At 32.4% G+C, this 24,571-nt stretch overlaps 1 protein-coding gene, 1 long non-coding RNA gene, 1 other non-coding gene and 1 pseudogene across 3 annotated transcripts; 1 reads left to right on the plus strand and 3 right to left on the minus strand.

The window, feature by feature from the left end:
* Window positions 1-2,223: 2,223 nt before the first annotated feature.
* Window positions 2,224-5,414, minus strand: LOC108825875 (disease resistance protein RML1A-like; annotated as a pseudogene).
* A 4,017-nt stretch (window positions 5,415-9,431) lies between these two features.
* On the minus strand, window positions 9,432-10,139 carry LOC130502308 (uncharacterized). The gene is made up of 3 exons (XR_008940214.1): window positions 9,944-10,139; window positions 9,649-9,839; window positions 9,432-9,507 (listed from the first exon to the last, which is right to left on the minus strand). It is a non-coding gene; the product is annotated as an uncharacterized LOC130502308 (long non-coding RNA).
* A 4,474-nt stretch (window positions 10,140-14,613) lies between these two features.
* Window positions 14,614-14,711, plus strand: LOC130502309 (small nucleolar RNA R20). Its single transcript, XR_008940215.1, has one exon. It is a non-coding gene; the product is annotated as a small nucleolar RNA R20 (small nucleolar RNA).
* Window positions 14,712-16,103: 1,392 nt separating this feature from the next.
* Window positions 16,104-18,226, minus strand: LOC108826826 (transcription factor MYB41). Its single transcript, XM_018600173.2, has 3 exons — window positions 17,988-18,226; window positions 17,728-17,857; window positions 16,104-17,150 (listed from the first exon to the last, which is right to left on the minus strand). Exons 1-3 carry the CDS (start codon window positions 18,118-18,120, stop codon window positions 16,313-16,315), a joined length of 1,101 nt encoding a protein of 366 aa, XP_018455675.1. The 5' UTR covers window positions 18,121-18,226; the 3' UTR covers window positions 16,104-16,312.
* Window positions 18,227-24,571: the final 6,345 nt, after the last annotated feature.

A 24,571-nucleotide genomic window follows, 5' to 3' on the forward strand; every position in this document is an offset into this window, starting at 1 on the left:
CTCGGGATTGAGTTCTCCAATATATTGTTTACGGGAAACCACAACGCAAAACCAAAATTCTCTGAAATCTGACCGGACGGTCAAGGAGTTTCCAATAGTTCTGTGATCAAACTTGGCAGGTATTTTTCTTCCGGGTAGGCATGCCCGCAATGATTGCTGGATTACTCTCCTCGCTTCTCGACCCAATTTGAAGCAGTTGGTGATATTGCAGCTTAGTTCAGAGTCAAAATCCAGAGACACGGTCTTCAATGATTTACAGGATTTTACTATCAGTGTTTTGAGTGAGGCGGGGAGCTCTGGCAGTGATGCGAGTTTTGGACATCCAGCTACACAAATCCATACTAACCCGTGCAACTCTTTGAAACAATCAGGAACTCTCTCGATTCTCTTAATGTTTGCGCTGTCTCCGTAGAGAGCGAGTGACTGGAGGGCAGACCAATGCCTTACTGATTTAGACAGTTCTTCTAACATTGTGTCCGCGATTGAGAGTGTTCTGATGTTCGTGGAAATATCTGAGAAGTTTCTCAGTTGTGAGCACCCTTCCACTCCAACATAAGCGAGAGGTGCCAAATTGAACAGAGCCAGAACAACTTGTAGCTTTGAGCAGAAACACATCTGAAAGAACTCGAGTTTGCGAAGACTCCCAACAGATGAGTGAATCTCTACCAAATTTTTGCAACCACACAGTACCAAACTCTCGAGCATTGTAGTATTTGAAAAATCCGGGATTTCCTTTAAGTTAAAATACCAGGACAAATCCATTCTCTTCAGATTTGCAAGTGCCTGAAATGTAAAACAAAACAACAAAAGGAAGAAAATCAAAACATGATAAAGAACATACTTGTCTTCAAAAGCAAGTATCGTAACTAACCTGAGTTCCTTCCCAGAGCTTTTCGAGGTGGCTGTGTCGCATTTTGAGCTCCACAAGATTATTCAGGCAAAAGCCGAGAGGAAGACACTTGCTAGGGTATACCTTCCAATGTAGTAACCTTAGACCACTAGGAAACTCCGTCTCCTCAGGTATACGTAAAATATCTTCTCCATCATATTTACTCTTGTAAACTTTGTGGAATCGCAGATTAGACATCCTTTTAAAAGCTTTTGGGCTTATAAATACTTCATCTATATCGGGATATATCAAATGATATGCCGGACACATCTCTAGTACCCTAAACCAATTATTCAAATTATAAATGGAGTGGTAGAGCATGATTAACCTTAATTTCTTAGTCAGGGTTCTTAACTCATGATTTGACACTTTCAACAAAAAAAAAACTTTTCGGCTAAGAGACGACTCTTTAGAGCATCAATATCAACGTCCTTAGTGACGTCCTTAGGAGAAGAGGGGACCACAAAGTACACAATCAAGGAAGGACAAGGGAAAAAAGTTTCTTATATAAGGACGTTCTTGCTGCGTCCTTCACACTGTGTGCGGATCCCACGAGATGTGGTGGCCCGCCATTGGTTCTATTTTTTTTTTAAGAAAAACAAAAAACAACAAAAAAAAAGATTATAAATGCAACTGCAGACCAACCAAAAAACAATAAAAAAAAGATTGTAATCTCTGACTACGTCCGACCCACGAGTGCTGGACATTTTACTGGTTCATCAGAGATTTAATACACACAGATGCAACAGTTTACAAAGAACCAAATGCTCCTTGCTAGAAGATACCAACCCCTTAGATACAATAGACTTAAGCCTAAGTGATTGATCTCGTTTTGTTGTCTTTTGCTGAAACTCATCTGATTCTTGTTGCCGTAAACCTTAGGTATTTCCTTCTGCTTGACTTTTTTTTACATGACTTTTTCGTATTGGATCAGGTGTCTTCAAGGAATTGGGCATGTCGTATGCTTGGCCTAGGAGCATTGCTGTCGCTGGCCAATATGAGGATGGCGAGGCCCAAGCTTAACGCCCCATTTAAGATTTATAGAAGCACCTGTCATCGTGGTGTTCCTCGCACGTTTTCTCGTGTCACTGAAAAATCAGCTTCTTCTTCCTCGTCTGAATCTTGGCCGGATGCCTGTGTATTCCAGTGGTCGCTGTCACCATCTTTGTAGCCAGAACCTCCATTGTTGCTTCCGTCGGGTTCATCCTTCAACTTCAAGATCTGGACACCACATTCAATAATGTCAATTTCCTTGCATGTGAAGAATTCGAACATTACTTCATTCTCCTCTTCAAGCCATTCATGTGGTCCGTCAACCAAACCACAATAAAATATGCATAAATGTTCCTTCTGGATATTTAAGAGAGTAAACAAATAATTCTTAAGTTCAGTGGGGTGAGCCTTGTTTAAGCGCACGCGACACGACACATCCGTGTGAGGTTCCTCAATATGTTGTCTAGGGGAAATCAGAATGCAAACCCAAAATTCTCTAGAGTCTGAACTCAGTGATCATATAGTCAAGGAATTTCCTAAAGCTCGACGATCGAACTCTGAAGGAATTGTTCTTCCGGGTAGGCATGCTTGACATGATAGCTCGGTAATTGCTCTCCTTGTTCCTATACACAATTTGAAGCAGTTAGGAAAACTGCAATCTATTGTATACGCGTAATTCCAGAATTACGACCTTCGGTGATTCACAACCGTTTGCTGTTAGTCTTTCTAGTGACCTAGGGAGCTCTGGCAGTGATGCAAGTTTGGAACAGCCATATATACTAAGTGAACGTAACCTGTGGAGATTTTTGATCCAGTCTGGCAGTTCCTGGATACCTATGCCGTCGTCGTCGCCATCGCTGAATATACTCAGTACCAGGAGGCCAGGCCAAAGACAAACTGATGACGACTTAGGCAGTTTTGACAGCATTGTGTCTGCAATTACAAGTGTTGTGGTGTTGGTGGAAATATCTGGAAATTTTCTCATTCGTGAGCATCTTCTCATGTCTACGAAAGAATGAGGCGCCAATTTGAAGAGATCTGGAACATCTTGCAGATTTCTACAGAAACCCATATCCAACCAATCCAGTTTATCAAGATTTCCAATAGAGGAAGGAATCTCTAACAAACTAGAGCAACCACGCAAAACCAATTTCTCCAGATTTGCAGCTTTTGAAAGATCCGGGAGTTCCTTTAAATTAACTGACCATGAAAGACACATCTCCTTGAGATTCGCAAGTGGCTAAATGTAAAACAACAAAACACAACGAAGAACATCGTCAACGAGCATGATGAGAAAGAAAGTACATATATGTAAGCAAATATCGTAACCAACCTGAGTTTCTTCCCAAAGCTTCTCGAGCTTGTTATTTGGTAAATTGAGTTCCACAAGATATTCAAGATTGAATGTACCAAACCCTTGCTAGGGGGCATGCCTCCCAATGTAGTAACCTTAGACGACGCGGAAACTCCATCTCCTCAGGTCTATGCAATGTATCATTTCCATCATATCTACTTTTGTAAATTTTGAGGAATCGTAGATTAGGCATCCTTGTAAAAGCTTTATGGCTGATAGATACTTCCTTCATATCAGATATATCAAATGATATGCCCGACACAGCTCTAGTGCCCTAAACCAATATTTCAAATACAAACATATTGTTAGCACGCGCGAGAGGTAGTAGTAACTTGCATACGAGAGAAATTACTTACATCGGCACGTTCAAGAACATCACATATCTCCTCAGCATCTATTAAGATCCGCCGTCTCCAAGGTTCTTCTCTACTAACGGCTTTTGTAGCCATTAGTTGCAGTAACTTGTGCATCTCTATTTCTCCATCTTCAGATGAATATATGAGTGATCTGTTTGTGAGGATATTCAACCCGTACTTGACATCCAAGTTATTGTCAGCGAACATGGCTTTCACAAGATCACCATCTTTGTAGTTGAAGAAGACTGCAATATGGAGAAATAGAGATTGCTCTTTCTCATGTAAACTCTCGTAGCCGACTCTTAGTACTTGCTCTATATCTTGATGATCCAGAATAGTTTCTAACCTGCGTATTACTTGTTCCCACTCCTCCTCATTCTTTCCACGTAAAGTTGAACCCACCACACGGAGACCTAATGGAAGGTCACCACAAAGCTCCGTTACTTTTAACGCAGGCTCTCTAAAACCATAATGTGGATAGTTTTGTCTAAAAGCATATCTACACAGGATCTCAAGAGCTTCTCTTCTAGTGGGAAACCGCACATGGTACGTATTGTTGATACCATGTTGCTGCAACAACTCTTTGTTTTCTGTGGTAACTACAATCCTACTTCCACGACCAAACCATGTAGTTTCATGAGCTAAGGCCTCTAGTTGCTTTAGATCATCAACATCATCAAGGATGATGAGCGCTCTCTTGTCGTGGAGCCACTCTTTTACTGCCCCTAAATGGCATATCGTCATACCATTTTGGTTCAAAATCTTTGAAAGAAATTTTTCTTGTGAGCGCAATTTCAAACCATACTCATCAAGACCATTACGACAACTTCCCCTAAGGTTGTCCACAAAACAAGTAAGCTGAAACCTATTCGATTCAGAGAATCGACTATGTAAAGCTCTGGCGATGGTAGTCTTACCAATCCCTGCTGGACCAGAGATGGCAACCATCTTAACTTCATCATTATCTAAATCTAGCAAAGACTCCATCTCTCTTAAATGAGCCTCAAGTCCCACCATGTCATCAAAGTCTCTTGAGGGAGTAGCATTCAGTTTTTCCGAAACATCTCTACCAATCTTGTCGATCATTTCTGCTTCATTATCCCTAATAAAAGAGTAAGAAACCCATTCAGCTTTTAGTTCTCTTGAGTTATTATCACATGAGAAAAAATAAAGTATCTATAATTAATGAAGCACATACCAGTTTAGGAAGTGCTCTCCAGCTATGTTACCCACATGGGTCAACGCTTGGGTCCATTTCTGTCTCTTCTCTTCTGTTTTTCGGGCACAAGTTTTCTTGAAAACTTCCCCAAATTCACCGCTCTGTTTCCGCACATCAGATGGATCTACTCCGGTGTAAAAGACGGTCATCACGATTTGTCCCATTTCTTCCTTACACTTCAAAATCTCCAGCAGCTCATCCAAACACCAGCTGGAAGAGGCATAGTTCTTGGAGAGCACTACGATGGAGATCCTCGATTCTCTGATTGCTTGTGTGAGTGCAGGAGCAATAACTTGACTTCTCTCGATCCTTTCATCATCGAACATCCTGATCCCATTGAAGGCAAACTGTTTGCGCAAGTGACTAAGAAACGTCTTACGGACATCTGGTCCATGGAAGCTCGTGAACACGCGGTATCTCCAGGTGAGAGGAGGAGGAGGAGGAGAAGAAGAGGCCATCAGAGAGTTCATACTTGAGAGTGATCGTGAGTGGTTCAGGATCAAAGATTAAGAGAGATGTGTTCAGATAGGCATAAATGGTATTAGTAAATGGAAAACGCGTAGCGTTACTGTTAAGTCTGTTGACTATTGACCGAGACGAAGTTTCTTCGATCTTCTCTTCCAAAAGTAAACGAAAATGAGTGATTTAGTGCTAGCAGGTACAGTAGGTAGTTTTAAAAAAAGTTTTCTCCAAACTTTCTTCGTGGTTTTGAATTATTTACAAAATTAAAACTTTTAATTAATTTCTTGGTAATTTCGAAAATAGAAAAAACCTGTTACACAATAAACATTTCTTATTATTTACTAGAATGCCATACCATTATCATCAATTTTCCAATCACCATGAACTACCTTTTTGAATTTTTAGAAATTCAAGAATTCAATTTCTAACAATTTTTTTCTTTTTCTAAACCAACAAATCCTCATTTTCTCTCATTTTCTCTTCATTTTCATAAAAAAAAAACTCCCGTGACTTTCATTTTTATAAGTTAAACTTTCATATTTTCGAGTTTATTCAGTTATGAGTCGTCAAAGGTGGTTTTTTTTGCTCATATTTAGAGTTTAGACAATGGTAAAAGATGAAAACGAGTTTTATACCAAAAATATAACTATTTACATGATTTTCGTCATTATCTGTGTCGTGATAATAGACAATAATAGACTATTTTGTATGTGTATGCATACGTGTAGACTTACGAAACGCTCTACTAGTCAACTCACAAGTTAATTTTACAATTGACTCAAATAACTTTTTTTGTAAAGAAAACTTTCCTGGAAGTTTAGTCTTTCCATTAAAAATAAGCTCCATCAATTTGATCTAGAAAATATTTGACGTAAGCGGATGTTTCTAAATTCATTCACTAGGCTGAATGTAAAGACATAGATAAATCCATCTTCTTGGGATTTTTAAAGGCTGAATGTAAATCCACACAACGACAAAGAAAGAGAGAGGAACGTCATATAACATAGAAAGTAATTGATCATATATAAGACAAATGTACAACAGTAATCTGGATTCCTTGCCAGAAGTATTATAGTTGGTTGTTCTGCATCTCAAGTTTGATAAGATATTCATGATTAAAAATAGAAGGAAAACTAATATTACATGTTGAGAGACGGAATCTATACTATTAAAGCATGATCATATTGGTTTTTTTACTAAAAACACCTTTTTTTTTACTAACATTTTATATTTCATTAAGGGCAATCAAGTAATGTTAATGACATATCTATATTGGATTTTTTTTTATTCAGCCCACTACCCACATCATATCTCTCTTGGGCCATTTGGGCCTGGAGAAAATAATGTTTAATTTTCAAAACATAAATACTCATTAGACCTAGACGTTCGGGTACGGGTCGGTTCTTTTGGATATCGGATTTTTCGGGTTTTAAAATTAAATTCCATTCGTGTATTATAAAATTTCGGGTCAGGTTCGAGTCGGGTTCCGGGTTCGGGTGGGTTCGGTTCTCATGCATAAGAACCTGAAAAATAACCAAATAACCAAAATATCTAAAACGGGTTCGGTTATTTGTACTCAAAGTAACCAAAGTATCTGATTCGGTTCAAATTTTTGTATCCAAATTACTCAAAAATAACCAAAAGTGACCAAAAATATCTATTCTATACAGTTTTTTTGGTTAAACTTTTATCCAAACTATCATATTTTATCCAAAAATACTCAAAAGTATCGAAAATAACTACTATAGTTAACTTATAATATTAGTTTAAAATATTAAAATAATTATTAATATAATTATAACATGTATTTGTAGATATATATTCACATTTCAGATGTCTTCGGATACTCATTCGGTTCTCGGTTCGGGTCGGGTTCGGGACCGGTTCTTCGGATATAGCAATTTAGAACTCATTCGAATATTTATCCAGAGTCTGATCGGGTTCGGAATCCTGATTTTCGGGTCGGTTTCGGGTTGGTTCTTCGGGTGCGAATATTGTGATCAGGTCTATTCTCCTTTAAAATGAAACACGATAAAGAAAGATAAAAAGTTTAAGTTTTTTTTATAAAAAAAAAACAAATATATAAAATATGATATTTATTAAATATTTTTCAATTTAAAAAAAAATAAAGGAAAATAAACCCGCGCTTTGAAAGCGCGGGTCAAAATCTAGTTAATATTATATGTTGTGATTTCGGACTTGAGGAGATTAGGATTTCGGCTTGAACCTCTTGGTATCTATCTTATTAAAATAGAAACATTACAATTTCTTCTAGGTAGATTTTAATGTTGGACCTTATGTAATTAATGCTATATTATTCTACTTATTATTAAACATGTTTTTTATAAATAATTAACATCAACCATTACCATAGTTTTTCACTTTTTACCTTATTATTATATCCACTACGCATGTTTCCTTATATTGCATATATTTTACTATAAGCTAGATACATCCACTAGCATATTATACTATAAGATAGATTATTAATAATACATCTACTAACATATAATACTATACGACAGATTACTAATAATACAATATATTATCTGTATTCATTAACTTGCATCCATCAATATTAGCAATACTATGAAGACAACTAAATCTATACTTTGAACCTATAAACCATGATATACTAATTTATAACAAAAATGATATTACTGTTACAAATTAGTTTTTATAAATATTATTTATAACAGCAATTTGTTATATAAGATAAACTTAATCAAGACCCAAATCTTTTTTTTTCTGTTCAGAAAAAAGAAACCTACGAATATATACCATTAATTTAGCCAGAAATCTTTCGAATAAATGGTAAATCTCACCAACCCAAAAAAATAAATTAAAAATATAACAAAAGATATTATGTTTGAAATTTAGCTCACTGGGTCAGGTATAAATCTGTTCATTTCAGGTATAAGTTATTCGAGTTTTCAATATTTGGATCTAAGTAGGTATTTGTTTTTTTTGTCCGGATCGATTTTTTTTGGTTCCGGATCATTCTAACCTTTTTATATTATAAATCTTAAATAATATACAACATTTATATAAAATATGTGAATCAAAAGATAAATCCGCGCAGGTGCGCGGATCATGATCTAGTTTTAAATTAAAAAAAAAAGCAGGAGGAAAACACTGGTTAGGATATATATGTCTTCCAATGTAGTAATCTTAGACGAGTCAGTACTAGTACCGTAAACCAAATTGCAATAAATATAAATGATAAATCCAATAAAAACCGATCTGAAATGACTCATATACATCCGATAATAATCTAAACTAGATTCTGACCCGCCCTTTGAGAGGGCGGGTATATTTTTTGTTTTAATTTTTTGAGCAATTTAATTTTTATATTTGTGTTATTTTATTAATCATATTTGTGTTTCATATTAATTTAATTTAGTAAATTTTTGGTAAATATATTAAATATGTCAAGTTGTATAACTATATATTTGTGTCATATGCATATAAGAGATTATTTTAATAATTTATTTTTAAAGTTTGCAATATATTATATTTTTTTAGTAGTTTCCTAACATAATTAGTTAAGAATGTTTCGTACCCAAAGAATCCGATTCGGAATCAACTCGAAAATCAAAGTCTCGTGCTCTGTTAGACTTGACATATATACTCGAACGGTTCTTAAAAGTGTTATATCCAAAAACCAATATTAAATCTAACCCGCACCGAAAACCGATTTTTTTTTTTGAAAAATGTCTTGAAAAATAATTTTAATATATTTTGTTAAATATATTTACAAATGGGTTGATATGTTCTTCACTAACTTCAAGTAAAATCACATTTAGTAAATAATTTTTTCGAATAACCTATTTAAAACCCGTTAAACTAAATTCTTATCATTTTCACCGTTAGAGTAACAATTAAACAAATAACACTATGTATGGATGGGTTGTGAGGTCACATATTGACTATAACTGGTCTCTTCATAAGTATATATTTTTATCAATAATAATTCCATAATAATATTAACTTAAATAGTTTTAGTAATCTTAAATTTACTTCCAAAAATATACTTTGTAGATCATAAATTTAAATTCCGTATATTTATGTACCAAATATGAGTTCGATATTTGTTATTTGTTGCCTTATACATAGCCTATAAAATAAGAGTTTATAAGCGGTTGTAGAAGGTGGTTTCGTTTTTTTTTAAAGAAGGTGGTTACTTACGTTTAATGGCTTTTTTCTACAATATCTATGGCTTGTTCCACAACATCTATATACGACAGAAACACATATTAATGAATAATCACAAAAATGTAATACAAACACGTCTTTAAGAACTTACCAATCAGAAAAAATTTGTTTAGAATTCCATTCAATATAGTTTAAAGCTGCAGTAAATCCATAAACATACCATATTACTGAATTTATATGGAGTAATGGAGGTGAACTTCATAAACCCCATTTTATAACGTGAGTGGTAGGTTAGTATCCACCAGCTGCTGCACTTAGTGAAAATAATTCTCTGTTTTTCCAATCACCCACATGGAAGTCCCTGCCCAAACTAAGCAAGTAGTTTTTTGCATGATGCATGATTTTTTGATCCTTTGCAATGATGAAAAACAGAGTTAATAAGTCAATAATGGTAAGGTACAAAAACGCCATAAATATTGTATATTACATACGTAAAGCAGCTCAAAATCGTTTACCTTCTTGTCAGAGAAAATGAGTTCCATTGTCTCACCAAATTGTTCACTGAATTGTTATCTGGTGTGAACAACTTTCACTGCGATCCACCATTCAGTTTTGTAAAGCTTGATATCGGACATGTATATGATAACTTTGGTGTTGCATTTATTTTGTTTGCTTAAGTTGTGTGCTTTAGTTTAGATTGAATGTGTCGCTTAGATAGTATATATAGCAAAATCTATACTATTAAAGCAGGATCCTATTGGCTTTTTTACTAAAAATACCCCTTTCTTTAATAACATTGCATATTTCATTAAGGGCAATCAAGTAATATTAATAACAAATCTATATTGGATCTTTTTTTTAAATCCAGCCCATTGCCCACATCATCTCTTTTGGGCCATTTGGGCCGATTAACAAATCAGATTCAATTTTTATTTTTTTTGGATTGAGTTCGAGTCGGATCTTTCCGGATCCGGGTGGGTTCGGTTCTCATGCATAAGAATCTGAAAAATAACCAAATAACCAAAATATCTAAAACGGGTTCGGTTATTTATACTCAGAGTAACCAAAGTATCCGATTCAGTTCAATTTTTTGTATCCAAATTACTCAAAAGTAACCAAAAGTAACCAAAAATATCCATTCTATACAGTTTTTTTGGATAAACTTTTATCCAAACTATCATATTTTATCCAAAAATACTCAAAAGTACTAAAAATGACTACTATAGTTAACTTATGATATTAATTTAAAATATTAAAATAATTATAAATATAATTATAACATATATTTTTAGATATATATTCACATTTCGGGTATCTTCGGGTACTCATTTGGTTCTCGGTTCGGATCGGGTTCGGATCGGTTCTTCGGATATAGCAATTTAGAATTTATTCGGATATTTACCCCGGGTCTGATCGGGTTCGGGACCCTGATTTTTGGGTCGGTTTTGGGTTGGTTCTTCGGGTCCGGATATTGTGATTAGGCCTATACTCATTTAAAATGAAACACGATAAAGAAAGATAAAAAGCTTAAGTCTTTTATAAAAAAAACAAAAATATATGAAAATATGACATTTATTAAATATTTGTCAATTTAAAAAAAAAATAAAGGAAAATAAACCCGCGCTTTAAAAGCGCGGGTCAAAATCTAGTAATAGGTTTAAAGAGGATACATGGATATTAAAGATTTTCGTTTAAAGATATTTATAAAGATATGCCTTGCGAACCGAGTTTTGGTATAATTAGGAGTATATTCTCTTTGGATTCGTTATGAAAAATTGAAATGATAATTTTGAAACTGAAAAAAAAAGAAATATATCTGCTAAGATATTATTTACTTTTTTGGTATATGCAAATATGCTCTTTTAGTTTGTTATAAATGTGATTTGGGATATGGATATTCTAAAACGGTTACACAATATTTTTTTTTAGTAGCCAAAATTTAAAATATTGTTAATCATATTTGGTTAATATTGTTAGGGAGAAAAATCAGCAATTTTCATTTTAAAAACTAATATATATATATTAGAATAAATATGCCATGAACTGTAGTACACAATTATCATCTTTGATTACTATTAATGTTCATCAACGGTTTTCAATTTCTTATGAGTTTATTGAATTTTTAAAATAGAGTTACCTCGGAACCGTAATAAAACTTTAGAGTTAAGGGTTGGATTATAAAATGCCACTGTATTTGATAGTACAGATTAAAACGTATATATGAATGCGTGAAATTTAATGGACATAAAAATCTACGTGAAGAAATAATATGTCTGTGAAAAATAATTAGATGATCGTCAAAAGCACTGAACTTGTTCGATTGGGAAAAACATGTATTAATAGTTATTTTTTGAAGACTTTACATATATATCAAGAACGATTAATGAGGAAATAATTGATTAAATATAAATGGCAGTGGCATGTAATTATTGCATTTAAACAAAGGCAACGCTTTCTCAAAAATAAAAGCAGCGATTTTAGTAAAAGAATAAAAATATTAAATAAAAACAATAGCCTTAAATTAACTCAGTGGCACATGATGGTAAATACTTGTGAAACAGGAGGTCACCTCAAAAAAGAGCCTTCTGTTTTAATAGTATTGATATGACATGAAAATCTGAATATCCAAGATTATGGTTTTAAGATTATGATTTCATGTGTTCTCTTTTCTTTTCTGTGGTTGTTATGATTTAGTAGTATATCTATCTTATTAAAACAGAAACATTCTGTTGGACTTAACATTTATTTTGTAAGTTTTTAAATTAAATACATTTTTATACTTTATAGTTAAACCTACATTAAATCATTAATGTTCCTTTTTTATATTATTATCAATGTTTCCAAACAATATACTTATTTCTTTATACTACTATCAATGTTTCCAAACAATATATTTTTTATACTACTATCAATGTTTCCAAACAATACAATAATTAATCTTAGTTATTTTATATCTATCATTTTCTCTTTAAAATTTTGTAGAAACGTCATAATTTCATAAATTGCAAAATAATAAACTTTAAACTTTGGATTATAAGATTACAAATTATGAAACTATTATAATTTAATCAAATTAGATTACATATTGGTCATCCAACAGTTCAATCGGTTAGTCTCGGATTTTAATGATTTTTTTTTAATATGAATATTTTAAAAACCTAAATTGAATTGTCAGATCTCCAGATTAACCGGTATAATCACAATCGGTTTGAATTAAAAACACTGATTTAAATGCAAAAATATTCTAAATACACTCTTTAAAATCACCAAAATATTTGTTATATTATTAGTAAAATTTTTCATCGTAAAATATTCCGCGCTTTCAAGCGCGGGTCAAAATCTAGTTTTATTTTATTTCTACAACATTTTCAAGTAGTATATAACTTTAAATGTCAAGTTTAAAACTAATTAATTGTTTATCATGTATATTAATAACAAAATTTGAGATAATATACATCATCAATTCTTCATAAAGGAGTAAAATATAGGATAAAATATGGGAATTTGCTGGAATAACAGAAGTTTAAGATACTACAGGCTTGTTGATATCTTGCATAATTGCATTGTTTCACATATTCCTTTTCATGCATTTTCATCATGTAGGTTAGATTCTAGCCATGTTTAGGTTGCATTTTGCATACATGAGTCTCTATCAGGTATTGGAGCATCATATGGAGCTTTTGGAGACATTGGGATGCATTTGGAGCTCAAAAGATGTGAAAAGGAGGATGATTGGACGAGAGGAGCCTGGAGCAACCTGCATAGGTCGCTGTGAGACCTCGCTCCAGCCGGAGCGACCTTGACGACCAAACCCGGAGCGACCACTCCAAGTCGCTCGGCTCACACGAGTCGAAGACGAAGAAAATCACTCCGGAGCGACCCCTCGCAGCGACCATCCGAGGTCGCTCCCAAGCCCAGAGCGACGTGCTGGAGCGACCTGAGGAGGTCGCTGCGTGTTTTACTATTTGCGATTTTTTTAATTCAAGGACCTATTTGCAATTACTTATGTCGTTTGGCACTCTGAAAAAACCTAAGTTTAAAACCTATTGTAGCCACTTTTGGGCAGATTATCTTTGGTTGAAGAGAAAACCACAAAATACTCTTGGAAAGTTCATCTTTTGGATTCATTGTTCTCTTGTTATTGATTTCTTATTGATTTCATGTATTCATCTACATGTTTAATCTGAAATCCAATATGGGTTTAAGGTTTCTCATGAAGATTAGTGAGTAGTTCTCTTTTGAATTCATGGGTTAGGGAGATTAGGGTGATTAGGTTAGATCAAGGATGTTTTTAGTGTAGATCAATCTCAAGCCTTGATAGTAGAGTGTTCTTTCAGCCTCTTTTGATCTGATCATTTGAAAGTTGACCTCTAGACATTTCTCACCCAAAAGGTGTTTGTTGAAATGTCTGAGACAACTCTGCTAGGCTCTTAATGCATCTTGCCAAAGATATTTGTTGTTAAGAGTGTTAGGAAAGTTAATAAACATGTTCTTAATGATTGCTTTCATATCATTCAACCAAAGAGATTTGTTGTATGAGATGTGTTAGCAAGTGAGCATTCATCTAGACATAGAGCTTGCTTAGGTTTGTGTTTAGGCTTAAGGTTATTTGTTTGATTCATCATTTGCCATCTTTGTTTGATACTTGATCACCCGAAATCATGTTCCCGTGCCCATGAGTTCTCTTTTATCATATTTAAGAAAGTCTTTCATTTACTGCGATTTAGTTCTATCTTGTCATCATAGTTAGTTATTGTTTCTGAAATCATTTTAAATCATTGGTTGCATTTAGATTAAGTAAGTGCTTGTATTCTTAGTGCTTCATATCACTCAGAACTGGTTCGACATATTACTTCAATTTTATTATCATTTGACTTATGAGCCTCAAAACTCCTAACATCACTTGTTATTACATAGGACGTTTGCGACAGTAACAATGGTCTAAAGCACAGACATAAAACACAATTTCTTCACCTTTTGACTTGCATAAATCAGCGCAAACAGCAGGGTCACACCTCATTTGAAGGGGTAAATCCACTTTTCCATCTTTAATGCATTGACATGTGTTCTTCACACACTTCATATTGGTTATACTTCGACACGTGATCTTTGTACAATCAGAATCGGTGTTGCAAGTTTTCGAAAGAACTTGAGTGACTGTGAGGTGGTGTATCATGTTTACGAAGAGGAGGCTAGTAATGAATTCAGTAGACATAAGATGCAAGTGAAAGTAATCTTACATGTTGAGAAAAGTAGAAGACCGGTGAAAATCAAAACTGATTTCTCTATTTTTACTGAACATAAGTTTGTATTTTCTTTCTTTTATCAGTTTGAGTTTTCAGTGGAACTATAGTGGAGAATTCAAAAACTATCTACTCTATTAATTTAGAGTCCTAAAATTTATCTACCATTTAAAAGTTGTCATTTAAATTTGGACTTGTTCTAGAATAGTAGGTGTTTCGCTACTTAAATCTGTTTGTTTTCTTGAATATATCTACATGACTAACAACTTAATTTAAACCAACATATAAATACACATAATAATTAGTTTAGTTATTGGGCTTTGGAAGATTATTAAATTGTGTTGCTTTGCAAACAAATGACCATACGATTATGTAAACCAATTTACATTAGGACTTATAAATATTGGGTCTAAACCAACTAACACGGTATTTGAAATTTTAAAATAAGAAGATTATATAATATATCTACAAACAATATTATAATTAAAAAATATATTAATTTTTTTGTGGAATAAACTTTATTTGATTTTTTTTTGTTTTCTCAGTGATAAGTAAAAAGAATTGTCTAAATATTTTCCTTATAAATTTATATTAACGTTTATATATAGTAGAACCTCTTTATATTAATACTCTATAAATTAATACTAACTTTTTATAAAATAATATAATTTATAGTTCCAAATTGGTTCAATTGTTATATCGGTAAATTAATAATTTCTATAAATTAAAAAAAATTATAGTTTAGGTATAGTCTTGACATTATTAATTTATAGAGGTTTCACTGTAGAAGTTATAATTAAAAAATGTGTATATTTTATAACCAAAAACAATATTATTCAAAAACTATATATATAAAAAACTATTGTTATTTTTTATAATTTGTATATTCTAACAATTAAAAATATTTGTTTAAATAATTTCCGCCCTTGAAAAGGGCGAGTCAGTATCTAATTTATACTTGTAAGATAGCAATTTGTTTTAAGCACAATTTTTTTACAGGTTAATGTTTGCATTTCTTTACGTAAATACCTTTTTGCAACAATACATTATACTAAAACCTTTAAAACGGTATATATATTATACCTAAACATATAAGATATTACATATTTTATACCAAAATTGAATTTATATATTCTGTATTTTTGGAATAACATGATACGATATGACAAAAAAGAATAACATGATACAATAAATTAATTCCTAAATAATTGTTTTAATTAGTCTTTTAAGTTTTATGAACCCTCATTTTAAAATTTTGATGCAGTTTTACCAACATCATCCAATTTATCTTTACTTAAAAATTGAAAGATCTTGATTAATTTTATGTAACATAGTTTTTATAGTACAGCATATTAAATTAAAGACATTGTTTACGAACTTTGTGAATGCATAATACAACATGGAGTAGTGCTTTCGTCCTTTGTTACACAGATTTAGGGGACAAACATGAATTAGCAAATAACACATTACACAAACATACATACATACATTCACACCATCTCCTCATCAACATTTTATAACACTCATTACAACATCACAGGAAAAGTAAAAACATCCGAAAACAACCTCCAAGAAAAAATAAAAGAAATAAACATATAGACAAATTAGCGTAAGTTTCTCTCCTGAGATTTATACAATAATTTAAAATGAGGAAGGAAAAGAAGAAGACAAGGCAGAGGATCCCAAGGTCATTGATGGATCTTGGTTTCCAACAAGAGATGAACTTTCCACGTTTATATTAAGGTTGTCCCACAAGAAAAAATTAGAGCACTGTTGTGAATCCATCCACTGATCATAGCTCTGTTCTTGCTTCTTTAAACTTTCGAATGCCGAAGCCATATCTCCATCTTGAGTGCTATTGTCAATTGGGGAGATGTTATCAACATTTCCCTCTACTAACGCTGGTATATTAATGTAACTTATAGCCGTTTCGGTATTTGAATTGGTAGAGTTGTTGAACAAATGTGACACCATTGTAGGAACTTGAAACGGTTCTTGTTGACGAAGATTTATATCCCATTCTTCCATGGTATTTGTCAGAAATGATTGCTCAAAAACGCTTCCTCTCCCTCCTCTTTGTGTTTCGTGGTCATGGTTCTTGTTTGTGATGATGTTTTGAGAGAACATTCCTTCAAGAACAGGAAGTGTTGGGTCTACCATGAAGAGAGGGGTTTTATGGGATGAAAGGGTTTCTTGAATCTTTTTATTAGTTTCTTGATCATTGGAGAAATTTAGTTGGTTAGGACAATCCATAAAGCTGTCAAAATGTAAGCTATCGATAGTCGATGTAGTGGTGTTAGAGGGGACAGCAGTAACAGTCGATGTAGCGTCCACGTTCATTGTCACGGTAGTTATTGATGGTTGATGACGATTATAGTGGTGGTGAGGTTTTCGTATCTTTTTCTTGATCCATGAATTCCAATAATTTTTTATCTCGTTATCTGTTCTTCCAGGTAAATGACTCGCAATGTGAGCCCACCTGAAAAACATATACAAATTTATAAGAAGAACATCAACCATTAAGCACATACATGTGTACAAGTCTATGTGTATGCTAGCTTTTTCTTTGCTAAATATGTATACACATGTGTGTGGACGTTTGTGTTATATTTTTGAAATGTTCGATTAAGTAACTTGAAATACACTACATAGCAGATCGAGCAAGTAGACAAAATTACAAAGAGATGAATGAAACTACACGTTAAAGATTCTTTGTCATCGACCGTATAGTCGTTCCTTAGAACCGTGGCCAAAGTAAACATATAACAATGTGGTATATTTACACATACATATATAACTTGATGGACTGTTTATATAACGATAAAATATGTATAGGCGTATCCCGAACTCAGGAAATTTATCACTATAAAAATGGGATTAATAATACAAAAGTATGAAAACAATTTATATAACGGTCTATCCATAATAGTACAGTTATAATGGTTTAAATAATAATACGTGAAGTATATAACTTTAGGTTAAAACTAAAGAAACTGAAGTATATAACTTTAGGTTAAAAAAAAAATTGGGTTAAATCTAGGAAAAAAAATCGAAACCTGTTCCCTACAACTCCATGAAGGCTTATGATCAATTTCTCTTCTTCAGGAGAGAATCTTCCTCTTCTTATATCAGGTCGAAGATAGTTTATCCATCGTAATCGACAACTTTTTCCGCATCTTTGAAGCCCTAATGAATATATCAAATATGCATTGCAATAATAGATTTGTTTATAAAATTATATTGAATCTATAAGTGAAAAGTAAAACAATGTAATTAACCAGATATAAAACGGAAGAACTAAAATGATAATAAGTACCTGCTTTTTCAGGGACTTCACTCCAACATCCGTAGCCATGAGTTGTGATATATCTAATAAGCTTATCATCTTCTTCTGGTGACCAAAGCCCTCTCTTCACCTTTTGCTGGTTGCAACATGAGTGATGACCCATGATTTAGCTCCAAAATTAACTTAATTATAATTAAACACTTAACCGCAATAATTATCTTAAATTAATATTTATATGGATATGTATACCACACTTTCTTTCTTGTGTTGTGTGTGTTTGAGGGCTTTGTAACTATAGAAGAAGAAAATTTGGGGAGTTTTAAAAGGGGAGGAGACAAAGGTTGGGCCGGGTCTGGTCCCAGGGGTGGGGTCTGGGATATTTCTTCGTCGATCTAACCATAAAACGACTTCTCATCAACTTTCTATTTTCATGTGTTATTACTCGTTGTACGTAGAGAGTTTTTGTTGTAGTATTATTACGTTAAGCCCTTATCACTTTTACATGTTTTTTTCTTCACGTACCCTTTTGTCTCCCGTCAAAGTTTTTGCCTGCTTTTCCAAAGACCTCACGACGAAAATTAGATGCATCCGCAGAACAAATTAATCGCCATTATAATTTATATATGTATATTTAATGGTGACATATAGTTCCTTGTAGAATTTGCCTCATGTATCGTTACCAATAAAGCACCATTTTCCTATTAGAAACATAAATTGTTTGGTTCATCTCAAATAATCTTACTATGCTGAAAATATGGAATTGCATATTAGAAAAAAAAACTCATTTCGAAATTAATATTCATATTGGGATAAATGGATCTAAAACAAGAGAATGTCAGTCTAAAATAATTTAGTTGAACTCTGAAATTTTCAATTAACGTCGGAGCATAATCTTTGCGGGGCATGACAACTTATGAACTTTGTGTTGCTAAACATAGTTTCAGGGAAGTTAATTTTCATTTAGTATAAGATAGTAAATAATGTAAAACTTGATGGTCACAACTCACACGCTGCCGATCCCCACCCAAAAAAAAAGAAGCCAGAACTAATTTTCCTTCTTAATCACTTTTCGTACGTATTATTTGGGTCGCACTCTAATTGAAACTGTACGCAACTAATAACCGTTTGCTTAGAACATTGTTTATTTCCCCTCATATTTCAAACACGTGCAATACGAATATCTATAACATTTTTAAAAAATATGATGACTAGAAAAACCATACATCTGACATTATGGAATTTTTTGTATTGAATAGTTGACAAAGTCACCCAAAATCAAATTAAGAACGACGAAAGTACTAACTAAAAGCGAATTAAACTAAAATCAAATTAAAATAGTCATCTAAACTAAAAAGAGGAATACATTAATAAAAAAAATTTTGAATATTAATATTTTTTTTACAATTTTATGAACCTGGCTGAATTTAGTTTTAGTTTGACACTCATGGATTTTAACTCAGTCTCGGTTGATTTCATCGACTCTCAGTAAATTCATCTCTAGCAAAGTTAGAACTTATATGAACTTTAAATGGACTTTAAAAAGAACACTTGTTGTAACGGGTCAATGTTGAATATAATCCTTCAGTGTTGAAAAATGTAGTTTAAAATTAACGTACGTCAAATGCAACAAGTGTTTTTTTTTATAAGTATTTGGAAATTGGAATGGTAATCATTGCAAATTACAATTACAAGGCTTCGATTAGTTAGGAGACATATCGGGAGACCATGCCGAAAATGAAATCGCTTCGTTTGTAAATTATCACCGTCATTGTTTTAAGTTTCGTATTGATAACTTGTAAAGATAGTCATGCAATACTATGTAATAACTTATTACATTCATATATGTCATATCAGGTTCGTTCCATCAAAGTATTAAATAATGAGTTTTAGTATTACTTTATATTTTGCTTATATAATTAAGCTTAATTCCATTTATCGTACTTCTAACATGCCCAAATATTTAATCATGAATGAAATCATCAGTTCGTCATCGATTAGACATTCGTTTGTCAAATAGGATCCTAACGAAAGAAGTGTAGACGAAGGTTTACATAAAAATTACGATACATATGATTTCATTACACAAATTTTTGAGATGCATACTCAATACTAAGTTAGTACAGAATGTGTAAAACACTCGCCGGTCACCATACATCTTTAGATCATTTTTCATTTTATTTTTGTAATGTTTATTTGCTCGTTGATCTCGTCTGTTCTATTAACTGGATCCAACAAATTTATAATGTCGATGAACTGATCATTCACTTACATCATTAACGACAAATTAACAGTTTAAAACACTACATATATTATCAAACTCTTGTTCCGTGATTATTGTTATTTTTTTTTAATTTCATCCGTCCGTTCCACTCATTTCATTTTTTTTTAAACACTCATTTCAACACTCATTCCGTTGTTTAAACGTTAATTAATTAAATTTTCTGACTGAATCAAGAACCCTAAAGTTCAAAAGAAAAAAATATGATAGCCCTACACACAAGTGTGGCGAGACCCTATGTACGTAGATGAAATTGATGGAGAAGTGGGACCGTTGGATTGGAGCAAATCAGGTACCAAACATCGATGTGAATATGATGACATAGAAATATGACTTTTGCTTCTATATATCGCAATCTTTTCCTTGGCTATTTTTTATTCTACTCAATTTACTAGATTTTTTAAAAAATAAAAGAAAAAGTGAAACAAACTTAAGATTAGCAACGTTTAAAACTGGGAAAAGACTTGCATTGTATATGTATTTTATTTTAAAAATGCATTCAAGGAAACCTCATTCCTCGATGGGAACGTAATAAATAACTAGGAACCTTCCTAATTTTGTGAAGAAAAGGAGCATTTATTGGCACTCAGCGATCTGAACTTACACATACATAATTTTTCAAAGACATATATAACATATATTATATCCTGTATTTAAATCTTTATTATCCAACTTAAGCATAGGTTTAGTTTCTATCAATGACATCATTAAGGGCTTGGCTTACCTTTAAGGAGGAGCAATGAAATGACCCTTTTAGTTTGGGTCCACTATGTTTGATTTAACCATATATTTTTTTGTTAAATAAGGTAATGTTTTGTCAACATAAATAATAGTTCTGGTGATTAATTATTGATGCTAATGAAGAAAATGTGTTAATTAATTAAAAGAAAAGCCTTTCAAGGGGTAGTTGGTCGAGTAATGATAATCATTAGACAGAGATGTCTCTACCATACATAGTTAAGTTTTCTTCTCCTTTATGATCACACTATAGTTTAATCAGCACATTCATGCGGGTATTTTTTCCATTTTATAAACTTTGATATTATCATAATTTTTGAATACAGAATTTATATTTTAATGTTATATATTGTATAACTATTAAATTTTATTGTTTAAGTTTTTTTTTTATTAATATATAATGATTTGTTTTATGTATTTTAACTTTCTATTAATTGTTATTATAATTTCGAGCTTGGTACTTTTAATATATACTTTGAAATAATCAAATTAAGAATCTTTTTCAACATATAATTTTTGAAAAATATGTAGCTGTAGAAATAAAAATTTACCATATGTTAAGAACTTTATTTTTTGTATAAAAATATTATATAGTTAACAAATATTAACCCCTTTAATGGTAAATGATAATTTATTTAAATGAAAGTATTTTAAAAATTTTAAATATGTTAATTACCAATTTAATATAATCTTGTCAATACTTCTATTTTAATATAATAGAGACTATAATTATAAATTTATTAAAAATAGCATAGGTTTTTATTTTACAATAAAATTTAATTAATATTAACTTATAGTATATTATTAATTATGAAATTAAGTAATATATTATTTAATAAAAAATATTTAAACATTGAGTAAGATTTTGTTAGATTTTCCTTAACATATTTTGTTAGATTTTTCTCACAGATTTTGTTATAATCAAAAATAAAATTCAAATTTATAGTTAAATTCATTTATTATTAATATTCTTATTGACTACTATGTCATATTACGTAATTGATTAAATGGATCTATTATGACTTTTTAAAGTGTAGATAAAAATAATAGAGAAGATTTATTTTTCACAACACAAGCATTTTATTCTCACCACACGCAAATTTTCATTTTGAATTTGTTAAGTTTATCATTTTTTACTTTTGTTTAATCTTTAATGTGATACATCGTTTTAGTTTAATTTTAAATTTAGAACAGTATTATTTTGACCGGTATAGTCCCTTAATTTTTCTCCACAATTTAACTAATCTAAATGATAATTTCAGTTTTTCTTTCAGTTGAATGAAAGATTTTGTTATTCAAAAATTATTTACATTTAATGATATAATAAATAACAAGACTAGCACTAGGTTTGGGTATTAGGATCTTCCAGTCGCAGTTGGATCAGTTCTCATCATGTCTTTCATATCTCAGACATTTTGAGTCATATATATATATATATATATATATATATATATAACTGTAATTTTATTGAGTAAAAAAAGTTATGTAAATTTTGGTTCTGTTTTGGGTCTCACGAGGTCCTGGTCGGTTTGAGTCTAACTTTTTAGAACCATAATATACCCAAATAATTTGGTTATGATTTGATATTAGTAGTTAGTGTTTAGAATACCTAAAACCCCGAAAATGCTTAAATACCCGAAATCTATAAACATATATCTAAAATATGAAAATTTTAGTCGAAAACTTGAATCTTAAATAAATATCTGAAATATCAAAAATTTGCAAATGCTAACGTATACAAATTTTTTGATTTATTCGGGAATACCAGATCGGATCTTGAGTAAGACATGGATCTTCAATTTTATTATGTTAGTTAAGGGTGAACATTCGGATCGATTGTGATTCGGGTTCCTGGATTCATGTAAAATTCTCAGGTTTAGTTAACACAATAAAATTGAGGAAGTATTTCAATTTCTTTTTCTTCTTCTTTTTCGTAAGAACAAGGCTGGAAGGTTGGTCCCATAGGTCCACTGTTTTAAAGCGTGGAGTTAAGTTTGAACTGGCGAACTGAAGTCTATTTTGGAACCATACTACCTACAGGCTATAGCTAATATGTGTCCAGTCCTGGGGAAAGGCGCAAATCAAGGGAGAATTACCAATTGTGACTCAAAACTTGGAGTCAAACCCAAAAGAGTACCCCAACTTGGGTCAAAGGCAAAAGTAACCTAAAAGGCTATTGAAATTACAACTATCTCTTTGTGAACAAACAAAAAAACGGATTTTTTTTTACGTTTCTACCCCTCGCAAGTCGTCTGTAAACAGACGACTTGAAAATAAGTCGTCCAGACGACTTTAAATTAAGTCATCTGGACAGTTATTCTTAAACATAATTTAAAAATTTTGTAAAAAATATTTTGATAAGTGAAAAATTGGAATTATGTAATTAACATATGTCTTAAGAGATATAAATTAATATATAACAAATTTCAATTGTTTTCAGCCCAGATGAGTGAAAGTAGTGAGTCATGATATTCTTTAGTTTATGTTTCATCAACATATGTTGTAGTATTGTATTTGTTCTTAGGGTTAGATTTTGGAAAGCATTAAAACCGTTTTTGAAAATTTTTAAAATTACCTAGGCGTGTTCATTTCTGTGTATAGTAAACACTATTGAAGTATAATTTGATTTTATAACGTGGTTAGTAAGTTAATTTAGTCATTTTAGTTTAGGGGTTCATTTTAGGGTATTGGACGACTTAATATTTAGTCTTCTGTTCCCAGACGACTAAATATTAGGTCGTCTGATGTACATTATCAGCCAGAATAAGTCGTCTAAACCGGACCAAACCTTAAAGTTTACCAATGTACTTTTAAAGCTAACCGGATTATTTACCCAATATATAAGGTGATTTTTTTTTTTTTTTTTTTCATTTTCCGCGAACAGAAACCCTAACAGTTCTCTCTCACCGGCGATATCAAAGGCGATTCGAATTCCCACTATTTCTGAACAACCATCGTTCTCAACGTCGGCTATCTATCTCACTTCATTCTCACCGTTGTCGCCGCAGCTTCTTCTAACCCTAGCGCCGCCGATTCCTCTAAACCCTAGCGCCCCCGCTTCCACTATTTCCGAACAAACCGTCGCCCTCGCCACCGTGCTCACCAACGTTCTCACCGCCGCTTACTCTAAACACTAGCTAGCACCGCCGTTTCTTCTAAACCCTAGCGCCGCCGCTTCTTCTAACCCTAGCGCCGCCGCTTCTTCTCTGTAAACCGTAGCGCCGTTTCTCTGTAAACCCTAACGCCGGTAAGTCATCAAACTCGTGGAAAAGATGAACATAAAACGTTGTCTCTTTCAATTTACTCATTCTCACCGTTTCACGTTTATTTTTTCAGATCTATAACCACAATGACGAGTACTCGAACTCCTTCTGCGACTAATCAGGTCCGCTTGAAATTTTTCTACTGGAAGACTTGTAAGTAAGTCGTCTGGAAAGTCTTCAACCTGGACGACTTAGTACGTCCATTTGGAAGACTTTCCAGACGACTTAAATATAAGTCGTCAACTAAGTCGTCCAGTTGGACGACTTTCTAGACGACTTATATTTAAGTCGTCTACTAAGTCGTCTGGAGTAACAATTAAGGCGTGATTGATTTA

The sequence above is a fragment of the Raphanus sativus genome, unplaced genomic scaffold (genome assembly GCF_000801105.2).
Source record: "Raphanus sativus cultivar WK10039 unplaced genomic scaffold, ASM80110v3 Scaffold0496, whole genome shotgun sequence".
NCBI lineage: Eukaryota > Viridiplantae > Streptophyta > Magnoliopsida > Brassicales > Brassicaceae > Raphanus > Raphanus sativus.